General features: G+C 59.8%; 1 protein-coding gene and 1 long non-coding RNA gene across 2 annotated transcripts; one reads left to right on the top strand and one right to left on the bottom strand.

The window, feature by feature from the left end:
• Positions 1-2,238: 2,238 nt before the first annotated feature.
• On the top strand, positions 2,239-3,093 carry LOC121015956 (uncharacterized). The gene is made up of 2 exons (XR_005784058.1): positions 2,239-2,451; positions 2,834-3,093. It is a non-coding gene; the product is annotated as an uncharacterized LOC121015956 (long non-coding RNA).
• Positions 3,094-8,562: 5,469 nt separating this feature from the next.
• VAMP2 (vesicle associated membrane protein 2) lies at positions 8,563-11,043 on the bottom strand (the record flags this gene model as incomplete). The annotated part of the gene is made up of 4 exons (XM_040452936.1): positions 8,563-9,349; positions 9,946-9,997; positions 10,102-10,260; positions 10,723-11,043. Coding segments are annotated over 4 exons (549 nt in total), but the record flags the coding sequence as incomplete, so codon positions are not given.
• Between the last annotated feature and the right edge of the window lie 4 nt (positions 11,044-11,047).

The raw sequence follows: 11,047 nt of genomic DNA, 5'->3' as shown, positions 1-11,047 counted from the left end.
CCGGCTCAGCCTGCGGGCTGGACCACCCCCAGACCCTGAGGCACTTGCCCACACACCTCTTGCTGCTCTCAGTGGTCTCCAGCAGGGCGGAGTCCTTGCCGTTGCCAGAGGAGGAGCTGTGTGAGCTCCGCTGGGATGCGCCCCTGGACTCGGGCCCGTTGGACTCATTGCCGCTGGAGCCATTGCTGTTGGCATCTGTGTCATCAGCCAGGCTGGGGCCAGGGCAAGACCGGTGCTGTGGCGGCCCAGGGGATGGGGCCCCTCCAGGGCAAAAGGACTCCCCCGGTCCGGAGTCCCCTCCCCCATCAGCCCCTTCCAGGGGGCCATTCATGTCTGCGCCATGGGGAGGGCAAGGGGGAAACAGAGCAGGCAGAGAGGCCACCACGAGAGCGCACGAGGGGGCCGGGCGGCCTGGCTGGGGGAGTGAGGTGGGAGACGCAAGCCTCTGAGAACTGAGAAGTTCGATCCCAGGCAGTACCTGGACAGGGAGACCAAGAAGAAGGGCGAGCTGTTAACTTTACAATCCTGTCGGCTTCATTCAGACCCTGCTCTGTCGGCCCCCAGGCCCCTAGGCCCCAGGCTTGGGAGCCCGGGTAAGTTCTGTTTCCTATTCCCATAGGCGTCTGCAGATGGGAAGGGGCCTCTCTCCAGCCTTCCCCCACTTCCCCCGCCAGCGTGGCCTGGGAAAGTAAGAGCCCGAGTATTCGACGAGAACTATGACCGTGAACCAAAGCCTGGACACTTCCCATCCTCAAATTCCCTTCAGGCCCCCACTCCGCGCCGGACTCCCAAGGCCTCAGAGCAGGGGGTATGCCTGTCGTCTCCTATATTTAGGCCTCCGGGCTAATTTTATCCGGGGGCGGTGCCACCCCCGTTGCACATGCGCACAGACATGCGCGGACCCACCACGCGATTCCGCCGCCGCCGCGGTCGCCAGGGAAACCGACGTCAGCAGCTGAGCTCAGCGGTTGCTGGAGGGACCACGGGAGGGCGGGAGGGGCGACCCCTCCCCCATTTCCCGGCGGAGCCAAGGATCGACCCACTCCCACGCTGGCGGGCGCGGCCCGGGGTCGCCCACCTCTAGTACACCCCCAGGCCCTGCAGGGCTCGGTGGCCGTAAGAAGAAGGGCTGCCCATGGGGTTTCCAGAGGCTGGCCTTGCTCCCCAGGGCAAAACACAACCGCCACCGCCCTCCGCGCAAAAGCTCCCCAGCCTGGCCTTCGCCTGGATCTCGGTCATTGTGGTCAAGACAACCCAGCCTGTCCTCCTCCGGCCCCCGCACCCTCTCCCGACCCACACGACTGAAGCCGGCACCTGCCATTGTCAGGGACTCAGGAATCCTCTCTCTTCGGTCCTCTACTTTTCTAGATTACCCCCCCCCCACACACACACACACACTCCGCCCCCATCCGAAGCAGACACACTCAGCCCTGAGCAAGGGACGCACAAACGCCAGCGGATAGTTCTTCCCCTACTCCTCGTCCAACCACACCCCCAACCCCCGAGCATTTTCTGAGCGCCAGGAGAAAAAGGAAGGCTGTGGCCAACAGCAGGAACTAGCGCCGGGAACGGGATGTTCCAGCCCGAACCAGGCTTACATCACGGCCGGCGCGGGGCCAGGGCCTGGAGGGGGGAGCGCGGGCAGCGCGGAAAGCCTGAAGGGGTCCCGGTGCCGGGGCAAAACCGAAGACCCCCGAGTGACAAGAGAGGCGGCGGCGGCAGGCCTGCCGAGGGTCGGACGTGGGGCCGGGGTAGCTGGAAGGAGAGGTCAAGGCTGGAGGTAGGGTAAGAGGATCAGGAGTGCGGACAGCCGGCACAGGGTTGCGAGGAACACCCATGTTACACCCGAAGGCAGAGAGAGAGGGGGTGGACAGCGGCAAGGAGGGCGGACTGCGGGTGAGCCGTCCGAGCGCCCGGGCCGAAAGCGGCGCATCAGGCTGGAAGTGGCGGCGGTCCGACTTGGGGCGGGAGACCGGTCCCCGGATGGCCCTGGAGATGCCTACCTGGCCGCGCGAGCGCCCTCCGGCCGCCTGCCCGCCGCCGTTGCAGCCCTCAGCCGAGTGGAAGCTTCGCGGGGCCAGGAGGCGGGTTGCATAATGCCAGGCACTGCCCCTCATTGGCCTCCTGCCGGCTGAGCCGCAGGCCCCGCCCCCGATTGGCTGGGGATCTCGTCCCGGCGCCTGATTGGTTACTGGCCCCTACTGAGGTCAGGGCTGTGTCACACACACGGGCGCACGTGGACCTGGGTGCTGGCGCTGGGCTGAAGGGCCCCAGACACCACCACCCAGCCAATGGGCGCAGGACGCCTTGCACAGTGAATAATGGAAGGGTGGGGAGGGGACGTAAGCTCCCCCCTTCAGGGAAAATGCCTGGGCCGCGGTAGGTGCTTAAAGATGTCTGCTTCCTGAACTGTCCAACCCGGCACAGCAGGACACCTTGGCCTTGCCAGAGGTGGGAGAAAGGAATGCGTACTCGGGGGCCGGGGCGGGCGGGGAGGCAAGCTGGATGAGATGGCTGGTCCCGGGAGGAGCAGGGCACACAGAAACTCGGCTTGGCTTTTCCTGGGTTCCGCTCCCCAGCCTTGTCATCACAATACAGCCATTTTACCCAGCCCCTTCCTCTGACACTTCAAATCCTGTGGACAGCTGGGAGGATGGCAATTGAGGGTCCCCTGTGATAGGGGGTGGAGTGCAGGGCAGGATGCAAACAACAGAAGGGGCAGCCAGAGCCAATAAGGGCTGTAAAGGGAAACACTGGCAGGTGCTTCTGTACCCAATCAGAGAAAAGGTCTCCGGGCAGCCTACGTGGTGACTAGTGCTTCTTCTCTCCTCAGGATGCAGCCACCCACACTTAGGGCTGCTCCAAAAGTGGGGGCCAGGAAGCCAGGACTATAGGGAACAAAGCCGGTGGCTAAGAGATCAAGGGGGCCCCTACAGAGACACAGGTGAAGTGGCAAGGGCTTCAGATCCCCACCACTAGGACAAGAGAAAGCCAAAGACCTCGTCTGCCACCTCTCTGTATTCCCCAGAACCCCAGGACTGGACCTGACACATGGTAGATGATCAATAAATATGGTGATTTCGTTGTTGTTAACGAGGATAGATGGGGGAGGGGAAGGGGCCCCAGCAATGGAAAAGGTGCTGGAAATTATGTTTTTTCAAGGAGGGGGCAGAGCAGAACACTGGAAGTGCCGGGCTGGGCTGGGGGAAACTGCAGTGACAGACCCCTCCATCCAAGACGGTGGGTAGATCCTCTCAGGGCTCCCTGTTAACGTGGGCAGCAAGTGAAGAGACCCCCAAGCTGATGCTGACACAATCAGCTGTCGGTGCCCTTCCTCCCTGTCACGTGGCCTAAGCCTTCCTTAACAATGGTGTTCCCCGTGGAGGGGCCGGGAGGAGGGCTCCGTGGAAAAGCTGGGACACAGGGATGTCATAAAATAACCCAGAAAAACCAAAGCCGGAAAACAGAGAAAACAAAGGATTCAGGTCTCGTCTCCTGGAAGACGTCCTCCCAACTCATATACCGTGGCCCAGTCCCCCGGTGCATTTTCAGACTCCTCTCCTCTGCAAACATGGTTTTTCTTCCTCCCCGGTTCTCCCCTGGGATCTGGATGTGATCCCCGCTGACAAGAGGCCCTGCCGGCTCTCCCACCCCCCACCTGCATATCTACACTTTGCATCGACAAAGGGGTCCAGCGCCCCAGCAGCCCCCACCTGCTCGCAAGGCCCTGGTCGTCCAGCCTCACAGTCCCCACAGTAACCGGGCCCCGCTGCCGTCAATGGAGGAGAGGGGGCGGGAGAGAGCGGTGACGTCAAAGCGGAGGAAGAGGGCGGAGCGAGGCAGCCGGGGAATGTGGGACAGGGAGGCTGGAGAGGCAGTGGTTTGGGAGGCGGCCAGCCCGAGAGGGCGGCGGCCCGCGCACTTGGGAACATCATGTTCTCTTGGCCGGAGGCCCAGGACATGCACCCGGCCCGGGCGCCTCCCCCAGCCAAAGACAGCCGTCCTGTCCCAAAGCCAGGGATTCCTGGAGAGAGGATTAGGAGGAAGGGGTCCCCCGCCCCCGCCCCTACGCCTGGCTCTCTCCCCGAGACTCACATCCGCCCTTCCCTCGGCTCGTTCGCCCCGCTGCTGGCACGGGCTCCGCCCTCCCCTCCCAAACTGTACACATCTGCTGGCCCAGTCCCAAAGAGCTAGGGCGGGGAAGTTGGAGGCCAGGTTCTGCGAGAGCACACGCACCTTTGCTCCCTCCCGGAGGCCCCCTCAGCGCCGGAATCTCTTGTTACTATGGCAGCAGAGAGAGGGAGGAGGGGCAGGGAGAAGAATGGGTCTAGGATGAGGAAATCTAACTAGGACAGAGCGAGTGGCCCGGCCTGGGGCCTGGATCCTGGAAGACGGACATAGGGTGGAAGGACGGTTTGGGCTGGTGCCTGACGATCAGAAGAACCAGGAAGAGGGAAATGGAGAGGGAGTCACCAAAACTTGGCCGAAAAACTTGAGAATGTGAGATTATAGTTCCCAACCACCAGCATTCCTGTCACTGTTGTTTTGACATCCTACAGCCATTTTTTTTTTTTTAGCTAAACACACACACACACACACACACACACACACACACACTAAAACATGAGGCACTGTGCTAAGCACTAAACGTATATTCTCTTATTTAATCCCCAGAACAAGCCCGTGAGATGGGTATTATTATCCCCATTTCCACAGAGCCAGAAGTTACTAAACTTGCCTCCTAATATGTTCTCAGGCTCTTAACAAACAAAACCCAGGGGTCAAATCTGAGCTCTGATAATGATTTGTCATTCTGGCATCTCATCCTTCGGGAACCTGGGAATCTGGGCCTCTCAAATATCCAGCCGATTCTAAGTTTGGTGCCTGGGACACAGTCTCCATCCAGTTCCTCTGCTCCCTGGGCCTGGTCTCAGACATTCCGTATGCACTCCCCACATGCTCCCAATCACCTCAGCCCCGGTTTACACATGCTCCCAAAGTCCTTGAGGTCACCTTAGTGGCCACCAGCCCCAGGGATCTCCTAGGAACCCCACCCTGTCACTCTTCCACCTTAGCCCAGGTCACTTTACCGCAGGCCTGTTTGCACAGATAGTAGAGTACCCTGTTTGTGCCTGCTCACCGCCAGGGGCTCCAGAAGACACGTGCAGAGACAGTCGGCACAACCCTGTCCTCCCTCTCAGGACCCAACAGCTGCTACTCCACCTTTCCTCCCGGGGGCGGCTCCAAGGCCCAACCCCTCCTCTTTAGACACAAGAAAGACATCCAGAGCCTCGATGTGACTGGCTCTGGGTCACATCTCCCCTCGCCACCTCGCCATCCTTTCTCAAATCACTATGTCAACCCTCTGGCACCTGCCCTACCGGGGCCTCCCTGAAGCCTCAGAACCCCGCTCTTTCAAATGATTAAGGCGCCTATTCAAACAGTACCCAAGCACTGGGACGTCCCCCACCCACCCTCAGGGATCCTGTCCCCATACCTCCCTCGCCGAGGCCCACCCTCCCAGGATCCCCTGGATCAGTCGGGGTCCAGGTACCTAGGGAGGTGAGGAATGTACCCGGTGTCCGAGCCTCCCTCCCTCGTCCCTCGAGGGCTGAGTTCGCCGTCCTACTCCCCACATCCATCAGAGCTCCCACAGCGGTGATCCTGGATTCGCATGACCCTCCCCCAACTCTGTTGACAGCGTCCCTGAAAGAACACAGCACCCCGGAGAGGCGCGCGCTGACCGCCGCCCACCTCCCCCCACCCGCGAGCACTCACCCTCCGCAAGCGCAAAGAGGCTACAGTGGCTTCCCTGCCCGGGCGCCAGCGCCTGGGACCAGCTCCTGCAGGCCCGCCCCCCCCCCCCCCCCCCCCGCCGCGCGGCCACGCCCCTCGAGTTCATTGGCCTAAGGGTGCCGACCCATGCCCCGCGCCTCGTGCGTCCGCCCGGCCCTCGCATAGCCACCATTGGCGCCACCCGCCGCCGTCATCTCCTCATTGGTCAGCTTGCCAACCCGCAGTGACAGCTCCACGTGCGAGAGGGGCCGCCCCGGCGCGCTGATTGGGAGTCCGCCGGGAAGTCACGCCTCCATCCACTTCGGGAGTTCGTATTGGCTGTGCCGCCATCCTCAGACCCGCCTAGTTCGGGAACGCGAACGCTAGTCCAGCCCTCCGAACTTCCTCATAGGCTGAGAGGTCTCGGAGCTGTAGAGGACACGTGCCGGCGCTCTCACGCGGCAGCTTGTTTACCTGGAAGCTGGGGATTTTCCTTGACGACACTAGTACCGGAGACTGCGGCTCTGCGCAGGCGCAGCGAGGGTGACCTGCACGCAGGCGCAGATGTGAGCGGCGGTGGCGATGGTTGGGGGAGCTTTGTGCCAAGACTCGGGCTAGCTGTCCCGGGCGTGACAAGAGCGCCCCCAGCGCTGGGACTCCGGCCCGGGGTCCCTGCGGCCCCGGGAAGCTGGAAGGCGCTGGCCTAAGAGGGTCTTCCTATCTCGGCGCCGCGTGTTGATGAAGATGATGGTTGGCTCCCGATGGTTTCCTGTGGACCGAGCCAGGCGCTTCTCACAAATCTGGAGGCCGTCTCACTTACTACTACTCCGCCCTACAAATGAGACTGAGCTCCAGGGAGGTTACATAATCCGTCTGGATTAACACTCCAGTCCATAACGGGGCCGTGATTTAGATCCAGGTCCTTGACACTTATAAAGAAGGTGGGTCCCTAGGGCGAATGAGAACCTTAAACCTGGAAAGGATTCAGTAGATGAACGGAAAAACGCCCTGAGCACGTTATGGAACATAGTAAGCCCGAAATAAATGGTGGACATTACTATAATGACTGCCTACCTAGTTCTAAGAATCACCTGGGCCTCTTAGAACATCTATTTGTAAAAGCGTCCTTGGCAGACAAGTTTGGGAAACACTCTCTTCATTTCCCGTACTGCTGGATCCTCCCGCTGCATCCCAGAGAAGTCGGCCCTCCAGAGCTGGTCTGGCACCCTCCACTCATTGTTGAAGCAGCTGGGGTCGGGGATGCTAGGGTGTCACATCAGGGACGTCAAGGACCTGGAGACTATGGGGGCTCAGCGTGGGGTCTAGAGTCACCAATCCTACAACAAGGTGCAGGGATGGTAGGCCAGTCTGTGGCCTGCTCCATACCACACTCCGCTGGGTCTCTCTGAGCCAATTTGTTCCGTATTTATGAACCCCTTCTGGATGCTGGCACTGCGCTAGGCACCCAGGGGAAGGGATGTTTCGAAGAAGACGGCCGTCTACTTCAGGCCTAGGAGTAAATGACCATGGGAGCAAATGCAGAGCATCCGGGAATTAAATCAAGGGGCAGAAAGGGATCCAGGAGCAGGAGAAGGCCTCCAGGGAAGAGAAATGGGGCAAGCTGGGAAGCCCAAGCCTCCAGGTTCACCAGGCTGACACAGGGATCAAGACGGCTTCCCCTTATCAGCGCCTGGTGCCCACCCGTGGCCACTGTGGGAATCACACTTTGCTGTGCCCAAGGTCAGGCCCTCCAGCAAAGCTCAGTCGGGTTCCAAATGGATCTTCTCAACTTTCCTGTTAAACCTACGGATCCAATCCCCACCCCACCCCGCCCCCACTGGTTAAGAAAAGGTCTTAGAACACACACCAGCTGTACTCATTACACATTTATTGTACATTTTCACAATCTGGATGCGTCACAGAATTGGGGGCATGGGGGAGGGAAGGGGGGCAGGGGACACTGGGATAATATGGGGGGGTCTAGAACACAACACCCCCACCCCAGCATCTCTCCCTACCCTTTCACACCACAGCTCAGATCTCCCTGCTCCCCCGTCCACACAGAAACCTTGAGTGTGGGGGGAAGAAAGAGTTTGGGGGGTCCCCTCCAGCAGATTAAGGGACTGTACCCTCAGACCCCTAAAATTGTGCCATTTAAAAAGACATTAGACCCTTCCTCTATCACTTCACCTAAGGAGGAGACAACGCTCTGGGCTCGACTGCCCTGGAAAGGGGCGAGAATCCCCATCTTCCAGCAAGTCCCATACACTCATTGGCAGTGACTAGTACCCCCGCCCTGACTTCAGGGGGGCAGTCAGAGGAGCTGGGCAGTGATGGGAGCCACAACCCCCCCAAATTAGGGAGGGGAGTTTTCAGTCCAACCCCCAGCAAGGGTGGGGCCAGATCTCAGGCAGGAATTGGGGGGATTCTCTGCCCTGCCCCACTCCTCCCCAAGGCAGTGATGACCCCCCCACACACTGGTAGCCATCTCTCCCAAAAGAGTCAGATTGCGGCCAACCCCCAAACTCTCCCGGCAGGAGGAGGAGGAGGAGGAGGCAGATCAGGCGGATGGGAGGGAGGGAGACCCCATGGGAATGTCGGTTGAGTGCCCCACATGAAAACTGGGGAGCACGAATGTGGGGAGAGACTCCAAGTGGCAAAACTATTGGTCCTTCGTGACATACTGAACTCCGAGACACTTCCACACCAGCTGGGGGGAGGGGGGGAGGGAGGGGAGGGGACAAGAGGTTTGGAAAATGGGGGTAGGGGAGGCAAACTGGACTAGAGGGGGCTAGGAGGGGGTGATTCTGGGGGCCAGAAGGTTCTGGCTCCCCAAAAGCCCAGGCTCCCACCACCTGCAAGTAACGTCATGCAAATGAAAGTGATACAAGGACCATGGGGACTAGCGCCTCAGTAAAAAAGCAACATGGGTTGAAAGAATGAAGGATGATGGAACAAAAGAGAAGGAAACCAAAAGGGATGTCAGTATGTAAATGAGGCTAATTAACATGCTGGAAGCTCCCAGAAGACCTTGGGATTCTTAGGACCAAGTGGGGCCAGTCTCAGGGCCTCCCGACAATGCAAAGATGCACCTAGGGAGGCCTGGACAGTTGCTTTTTGTTTTTTGTTTTTTGTTGGGGGTGGGGGTGCAGGGAAGGCCAGGGTGGGAGGAAGGATCAGCTAAATCCAAAGGAAAGAGGAGAGGAAGAGGGACTATTGCATAGCAGATGCAAATGAAAGGACTAGGGGCTGGTCAGGAAGAGAGGGAAGGGGCGGGAGGAAAAGAGAAAAGAGATGGGAACTTCAGGAAGGGGTGTTAAGGACAACCGGAAAAATCTTCTAGTAATAAAACTACAAACAGACCAAATATATATAATATTATATATGTATAAATAACAGCTGGCTATTTACAGGGGGGGCACACACACAGGGACACACACACGCGGATCCAGGGGAGGGGGGGCTGGAAGATATGGCTGAGAGGTGGAGGAGCGGCTGGGGAGGGGGGGAGGGGTGGGGAGAGGCCCTTCTCTGGGCAGGGCGGGCTCCTCGGGGGTTTAAGAGCTGAAGTAAACTGTAGAGAAGGAAAGAGAAGGAAGAAGAGAGAAGGGGAGAAAGAAAGAGAGAGAAAGCAGTGTGTCAGGCCTGGCCCTGCTCCCATCCCCGCCCCCCACGGCCCAGCCCTCTCAGCCTTAGGGTCTTCATCTGTAAAGCAAGGGGCTGGACTGGTAGGTTCCAAGGTCTCTTCAAGTCCATGGTATGGCCCTGGGGCCACAGGCTCTTAATCCTCTGGGCCTCTGGGCCCACAAGCGCTCAAACTGTAGGATGTCTGGCTTCCTAGCCGTGTCTCAAGCCCCTGGGCTTTGCCTGCTCTCCCACTTCCCAATTCCAAGGTCCCCAGACTGGGCTCTTAGGCCCAAAATCTATCCTCAGGGAGCAGTGGGGATTCACCAGCGTTCCTGTTTCCAAAAATCTTAACAAAAGTTGCCCAGAACCAGGCAGAGTGAAGACTAAACAGCATCAAGGTTTTGGGCTCTAGATGGATCAGAGCTGCGATCGGCAGCTATACGTGCTTTCTGCTGAATAGTAAAATCTAGGTTAATGACCTTCAAAACCTAGAAGGGGAAACCTCTCCAGAGAAAGGGCCCTAGCCACTGCTGCCCTACTCACCGATGATGATGATGAGGATGATGGCGCAAATCACTCCCAAGATGATCATCATCTGGGGGCGAGAGGGGGGGGGTCAGCAACACAGACCGTGACACCCCCATTCACCCACCAGTTCTCTTACCAGCCCCCTCCTGCGTGCCTCCACCCCACCCTCACCTTGAGGTTTTTCCACCAGTATTTGCGCTTGAGCTTGGCTGCACTTGTTTCAAACTGGGAGGCCCCTGCCTGGAGGGCATCTGCACGGTCGTCCAGCTCTGACAGCTTCTGGTCCCGCTCCAGGACCTTGTCCACGTTCACCCTCATGATGTCCACCACCTGGGGGAGGGGCCCGCGAGGCAGGGGGTGTGCCAAGGCCGCCTCAATGAGGGCACTCCTCAGCCGTGCACCCACAGAGAACATGCACCCCGATGGTGCCAGGCTAACATGCCAAGGACACACAGAGAACATGCCTAGCAACCTGGGGACATGCAAGGAGCACACATCAGGGGCATGCTGAGGGCCAGACATCTCAGATGTCACAGCATCACCCTCTATGCACTGAGCCTCAAGCAGCCTGTCCATCACCGGGCCACACCTGCCGGGGGCCGAAACACCCCGGGACAGCAAGGCTGACTAACGCCCCAGGGCCGTTGCAAGTGCATGCTCAACAGGGAAGGGGCATGGCGTGTCTTTGTCCCCAAACTCACAGACTCACCACCTCCAACCAAGATGGGCCCCCACACCGCTATGCCAACCCTCAGGGTCCTTCCCGCTGCCGTTGACACCCCTCGCACTCACCTCATCCACCTGGGCCTGGGTCTGCTGCAGTCTCCTGTTACTGGTGAGGTTTGGAGGAGGCGCAGGGGGGCCTCCCTCCCCAGCTGGGGCGGCGGGGGGGGCGGTGGCAGCGGTAGCCGACCTGAGGGGCAGGGGCGGATTACGACCCAGGGCCTCCAGCCACAAGCCCCGCGGCCAGGGCTCCGCCCATCCTCCTGTCCATCCATCCGTCCCTCCCTTTCTCCTTCCCGGGAGGAAGGCCGCCGATGGGAACCCTGGATTTCGTCCGGCCCCGCCGCCGCCGCCAAGCCGCGTGACCTTGAGTCGGGCCCCCTCCTCCCCCCCC

This window comes from Herpailurus yagouaroundi, unplaced genomic scaffold (assembly GCF_014898765.1).
Source record: "Herpailurus yagouaroundi ecotype Mexico unplaced genomic scaffold, PumYag 208, whole genome shotgun sequence".
Lineage (NCBI taxonomy): Eukaryota > Metazoa > Chordata > Mammalia > Carnivora > Felidae > Herpailurus > Herpailurus yagouaroundi.
The sequence above is the reverse complement of the archived record's forward strand: the minus strand, read 5'-3'. Positions and strand labels throughout refer to the sequence as shown.